General features: G+C 34.7%; 2 protein-coding genes across 2 annotated transcripts; both read right to left on the minus strand.

Annotated features, from left to right (window-relative positions):
• Positions 1-1,314: 1,314 nt before the first annotated feature.
• LOC127736969 (ATP-dependent helicase wrn-1-like) lies at positions 1,315-1,881 on the minus strand. Its single transcript, XM_052247529.1, has one exon. It carries the CDS (start codon positions 1,879-1,881, stop codon positions 1,315-1,317), a length of 567 nt encoding a protein of 188 aa, XP_052103489.1.
• A 108-nt stretch (positions 1,882-1,989) lies between these two features.
• LOC127738254 (probable ATP-dependent DNA helicase RecS) lies at positions 1,990-6,000 on the minus strand. Its single transcript, XM_052249438.1, has 5 exons — positions 5,926-6,000; positions 4,683-4,911; positions 4,230-4,243; positions 3,171-3,316; positions 1,990-2,266 (listed from the first exon to the last, which is right to left on the minus strand). The coding sequence occupies exons 1-5, from the start codon at positions 5,998-6,000 to the stop codon at positions 1,999-2,001; spliced, it is 732 nt and encodes a 243-aa protein (XP_052105398.1). The 3' UTR covers positions 1,990-1,998.

Raw genomic sequence — 6,000 nt, forward strand, 5'->3', positions numbered from 1 at the left:
TAAGATATAGTCCCACTGCTTGTTATTGTCTTGAATATGCATGAAATATTTGCCACTGAAACCCAAGTGAAGAAATCAATAATCAATCAACCTGTCAATGTTTATTTTGAGCAAAATAATCATCCTCTGTATACTGTTGGCTACACCAAGTTAAATACAATGAGTTTGCTATATAGAACAAATATAACATCAAGAACAATGAACAAAAAGGTCAAAGTCATACATGTCATATGAACCATGCCAAAATTTAGCACAAAAGGACATACATCAATAGCAATAATTCTGTACAGTAATACACCAAAGATAGTTGACTTGTTGATCAATAAACCATGAAAAGTCAAGGTCAGAAACCAACCAGACTGATTTTTATAGTTCGTTCCTGTGTTGTACTGTTACACCACTGTCCCAGGTAAGGATCCTGCTAACATGTTAAACCCCGCCACATTCTGTATGTATGTGCACGTGCCTGTCCTAAGTCAGGAGCCTGTAATTCAGTGGTTGTCGTTTGTTTATGTGTTACATATTTGTTTTTCGTTCATTTTTTGTACATAAATTAGGCCGTTAGTTTTCTTGCTTGAATTGTTTTACAATTGTCATTTCAGGGCCTTTTAGAGCCGACTATGCGGTATCGGCTTTGCTCATTGTTGAAGGCCGTACAGTGACCTATAGTTGTTAATTTCTGTTTCATTTGGTCTCTTGTGGAGAGTTGTCTCATCATGCTCATTGGCTATCATACCACATCTTCTTTTTTATATAGCATGTACATCTTACAATAATTCCACTCCAAATATATTTTTCTGTTTGTTTATCATGTTTATAGTAATCGAGATGCAGACTTGACCCCGAATATATGCTTGTTTCATGAAATGAGGTCAAAATTAGGCGAATCTGCAACCATATCTGACAGACATGGTTTTCTCTTTTGAATTTTTTTCATATTTTTCTGGTCGGGGCCTTTTGTAGCCGACTAAAGGCATGGGTTTTTCTCGTTGTACTACAATTGCTTATATCAAGTTATTGAAAAGTCTGGAGGGTAGTTGTCTGATTGGCAATCATACCGCATCTCTTTATTTTTAAGATGAAAAATAGTAAATATCTTATGATGTGTGTCATTCAGTTACTGTCTCATTTGTTTTCATACGCTACATCTCTTTTTAGTCACATTGACAGCTGCAGGCATGACATGACCCAGATCTAGAGTGGCAATACAGCAATTGTAAGGGGGTTAAAAGTCAAAAAAATTTGAAGAGTCTTAAGTTGAATAAGTTACAGCAACCAGATACTGAAAAATTAAATAAATAAATATCAACTGTTTTAATCATCTTGTACTTCTAATAAAGCCATATCAAGATCTTCGAAGTATTCATAGGCAGACAAATTGTAGTCTTCAGTATTTCTATCTGATACAGCAGAATCTTCTTGCTCCTCAACAACTTGTTCTGACAGAAATAACTTCTCAAGAGGTAACATATCACAGGATTCACAATTACAAGACTTAGCACACAAGTCACAGCATGAATGTTTCCTGCTTTCTTTCTTCATCAAATCATCCAAGTCTGAATTTCTGAGGAAATTACACATCAGATCCTTTCTCCTACAATCTTTAGCTTTAAGAATTGCCTTAACTTCCGGTTTCAACTTCTGCAAGTGGTATCCATTGTATAGGATAATGGCAACTGATGGATTTCCATCACTCCCCACTCGCCCTATTTCTTGCAGCAAATCTACCAGATTATTTTGAGGTCCAAATAATACCACTCCACTACACAAACCCATTCCCAGGGCACTGGTTGACAAAATAAGTCTCAAAACACTACTTTCCTCCTTCAATGCATTAATTATAATGTTTTTGTTAACATCTGGAGTTTCAGAATGGAACATCTCAATATACTTGGCACAATGTGGCAAATCTGTTACAATGTATTTATAAGGTTTGGAAGTGTCATTTATCGATGAATAATACAAAAGTGTACGTGGGAAGTCCTGTCTTTTTTCCTCTTATGCATCTACTGACCATGTCATTCCCATTTCAATTTCATTTTTAATTTTGGAAGATACTAGTTTAATATTAGACTTGTTTGGTGATAAATTAATTTCTGTTGTGTCCTCCCCTAGCTGTAATATTTTCATGAGTTTTTTCCTAAAGCTTACATTGCAAGTTGCACTTAAAGCCAATACTGTAGCATCGGGAAAGAGGGATCTTAGTTCACCTACATTTGAAAACCATTTTCGGAAAGCCTCTTTTCTGTCTCCTTCATCTTGGCCCCTGAAAGAAAAATAGAAATAAGTACATCTATAAAAACTTTTATAAAAGGTAAATATCAGCACCTCTTGCCTAGTTTGTTAATTCTTATGGCAAAACAAAAATAAATACATGTATGTGCATGTCCATATTGTTATGTAACAGCCTATCATTCAGTGGTTGTTGTTGGTTGCTGTCTAGCACATTTGTTTATGGTGTTATTTTTCATACATTCTTATAATTACATTGTAATGGTTCAACATTTTGCAAGTAGTGGTCTTAAAAGAGCTTACTTTTTAGTATTAGGTTATCTCGTTCTTGAAAGCTGTACAGTTCTGTACCAGTGGTCTTAATTTTTTACTTCTATATTTTTGAAAATCTAAAATTCATAAAAATGGGAAGGGAGTACACATCAATATATAGAAACAATTCATCAAAGTTTCATGCAAATTCGTTGAATAGTTTTTGAGTTACTGTCTGACATGTTGACGATTGACAGACAGTCACAGGTTAGGGGAGGGTTGGGATCCCGCTAACATGTTTAACCCTGCCACATTCTGTATAGTGCCTGTCCCAAGTCAGGAGCCTGTAATTCAGTAGTTGTCATTTGTTTATGTGTTACATATTTGTTTTTCATTCATTTTTTGTGCATAAATAAGGCCGTTTGTTTTCTCGTTTGAATTGTTTTACATTGTCATTTTGGGGCCTTTGATAGCTGACTGTGCGGTATGGGCTTTGCTCATTGTTGAAGGCCGTACGGTGACCTATTATAGTTATTTATTTCTGTGTCATTTGGTCTCTTGTGGAGAGTTGTCTCATTGGCAATCCTACCACTATTCTTTTTTATATAGACAACGGTATACCATAATACGTCCTGTAGATGTGCGAATAGAAATGAACATGGGGAATAAACATTGTATCCACTTACCAAATTGCTATTGTGTGAAACTCATCAATTACAATCAACTTAATGTTCAACTTCTTTAAACAAGTTCTCCAATAGGGATCACCAACCAATGTTTCTGGAGATGCAAAAATGACATCTATCAACCCCTCTTTGATTCGATCGTCACTCTGGGGGGGATGATCCTAAAATGCAAAAAAAAATGTAGGTGGGCAGTCTCCAAAAAGACATATTTCTATGATAACTTCTATAATTTAAATGTACACAAAAATGTACACTGTACAAATACCCTTTATCCATTTCACTGCGTTTGATTCAAGATTGAAATCCAATGAAATAATTCTTATTGTTGTAAAGTCCAATACAGAAATGAATCTAGCTGAGATTTCAATGAATGCATGGCATATTTTCTCGATTTTGAGATGTTTCTGCCAATTTACCTGTTTGGCCATCCAACAAGGTCATTTAGACTGCACTTTTTCATATTTTTCTTTTATTTTTTCATTGTTTAACACAGATAACAATCTAATTTAAAAATTAAGTTTCCCGCACGTTTCTGGGCCATGTAAAGCTGACTATGCTGTATGATTTTGCTCATTGTTGAAGGTCAGATGGTGACCTATCGTTGTAAACTTTGTCATTTGTTGTCTGGTGGAGAGTCGAGTTGGCAATTATAGTCTTGTACATGTACGACATCTTCTTATTTTTATATGCATGTATATTTGTTTTGAGATAGATTATTAGTACATGTAATTAACAACATTTCCCTTGGACTCTGGTGCTTCATTAATACAACATGTAGTATATATCTTTATACAAAGTATGAAGAACTAGCATTATGGCCAAAACGACTGTAAAATACTGGCAATATGACCGATACAATCTGTTCTCGGTGAAATGAGACAAATTTATGTGCTACCATGGCTACGATCTACTGCTTCTGCAGTTTTTTTTAACTTTGCTCATGTATATCTAAGTTTCATATTACTGCTTTGTTACTGTTAGTCATGTGTATGTGTTGATATACTGAAGTTTAAATGTATGTTCCTGCAAATAAATTTTATTTTATTTGATAAGGCATACATGTACATCTTTGCCTGGTCAGATGCGGATCCAGGGCTATGGAAAAGGGGGCCCTGTGTGGGAATAACGTCTTAAGATAGAGTCATTGCATTAATTATATAAGTAGCTCAAACAGCATAGGTGGATCCAGGGGGGCCTGTGCCCCCCTTTTGTGGGAAAAATTTAGTTGATTATATAGGGAATCACTGAAGCATGACTGGAGCGGGCCCCCTCTTAGGTCAGTCAGTGGGCCCCCCTTACAAAAAGTTCTGGATCCTCCACTGTACAGGGGGATAACATGTCACCCCCTAAATGATTTCTCAGGTGTTATAAACATCTTTATTATACAACACTGCCAACATAATAATTATAATATAAATTAGGTGTTTAATGGCATTAAATACTATACATGTAGTATAGACTATTCCATTTATTGAAGCCTTACTACCACTGCATGCTTAAAGTTATACTAACCTTTGTATGTAGCAGTACTATTTCCAATGTGCGAGAGTTTTTCCACCTGGTCCTGCATCAGAGCTACTAAGGAACAACAGACTAAAACTTTCCAGTCAGAACTGTTTTCAATAACCTCCCGGACAACTGGAAGGTACAGTTGAAACGGCAGTGACTTGCCAAAACCAGTCGGGAGTACAGCCACGCAGTTCTTCTTGTTAACAAAACACTCTAAAATTTCCTTTTGCTCCTTCTTTATATCATTTATAAGGGGACGAAGTCCCCTATTACAGTAGAAAAATCAATAAAAAAAAAAAAAAAAAAAAATCGGGAAAATTTCCCGAAATTTTCATTGTACTAATGAACTCAAAATCGTTAACTTTTTTTTTGTAACTTTTTTAAATTCCCGCATTTGCGCAGAAATCTACTTCCTTTTTCCGGTCTCGTTTGTCATGAGACTTTGAGTGAAATATATATTTATCAGTCCAGTACATTATAGGAAGGAACACAATAACAATTTCATTTCTAATTATTCTTTGATATGAAAAAACGTTACCTGATGATAGCGTCTTTGTTTACATTGAATATGACGTCATAATTAAAATAACGTCACAACTAAAATCCCTAACAACAGAACCAAAATCGGAAACGTTACGGTATTTCCGTTTCTTTTTTAACAGATTTAGAACTTTTAAAAAATATGTTTGAATTAAAAAAAAATAATTGATATAGACTTCGTCCCCTTTCACAGGTAATGCCTGCCTCATATTAAGGGGACGAAGTCCCCTATTACGGTAGAAAAATCAATAAAAAAAAAAAAAAAAAAAAAAAAAAAAATCGGGAAAATTTCCCGAAATTTTCATTCTACTAATGAACTCAAAATCGTTAACTTTTTTATTTTCAGACTTTTTTATTTTCCCGCATTTGCGCAGAAATCTACTTCCTTTTTCCGGTCTCGTTTGCATGAGTCTTTGAGTAAAATATATATTTATCAGTCTAGTAAAATATAGGAAGGAACGCAATACCAATTCCATTTTTAATAATTTCTTGAATGGCTTGATATGAAAAAAACGTTACCTGATAGCGTTTCTTTGTTTACATTGAATATGACGTCATAACATAAATAACGTCACAACTAAAATTCCGAACAACAGAACCGAAATCGGAAACGTAAGGGTATTTCCGTTTCTTTTTGAACAGATTTTGAAGTTAAAATATGTTTGAATTAAAAAAAATAATTCATACAGACTTCGTCCCCTTTCACAGGTAACGCCTGCCTCATATTACCAAATTTTGGCAAAACTTTTGTCAAAACGTTGTCCAAACTGGGCGCATCCAT

This window comes from Mytilus californianus, unplaced genomic scaffold (genome assembly GCF_021869535.1).
Source record: "Mytilus californianus isolate M0D057914Y unplaced genomic scaffold, xbMytCali1.0.p SCAF_4, whole genome shotgun sequence".
Classification (NCBI taxonomy): Eukaryota; Metazoa; Mollusca; class Bivalvia; order Mytilida; family Mytilidae; genus Mytilus; species Mytilus californianus.

What these genes read in the sequence shown, in the direction of transcription:
- LOC127736969 (XM_052247529.1), bottom strand. Translation starts at nt 1,881, where the DNA reads ATGTTCCATTCTGAAACTCCAGATGTTAACAAAAACATTATAATTAAT.
- LOC127738254 (XM_052249438.1), bottom strand. Translation starts at nt 6,000, where the DNA reads ATGGATGCGCCCAGTTTGGACAACGTTTTGACAAAAGTTTTGCCAAAA. An exon ending in ATATGAGGCAGGCGTTACCT is followed by an intron (nt 4,912 to 5,925) that starts GTGAAAGGGGAC and finishes GATATAAAGAAG; the next exon opens with GAGCAAAAGGAAATTTTAGA. An exon ending in TTTCACACAATAGCAATTTG is followed by an intron (nt 2,267 to 3,170) that starts GTAAGTGGATAC and finishes TTTTTCTTTCAG; the next exon opens with GGGCCAAGATGAAGGAGACA.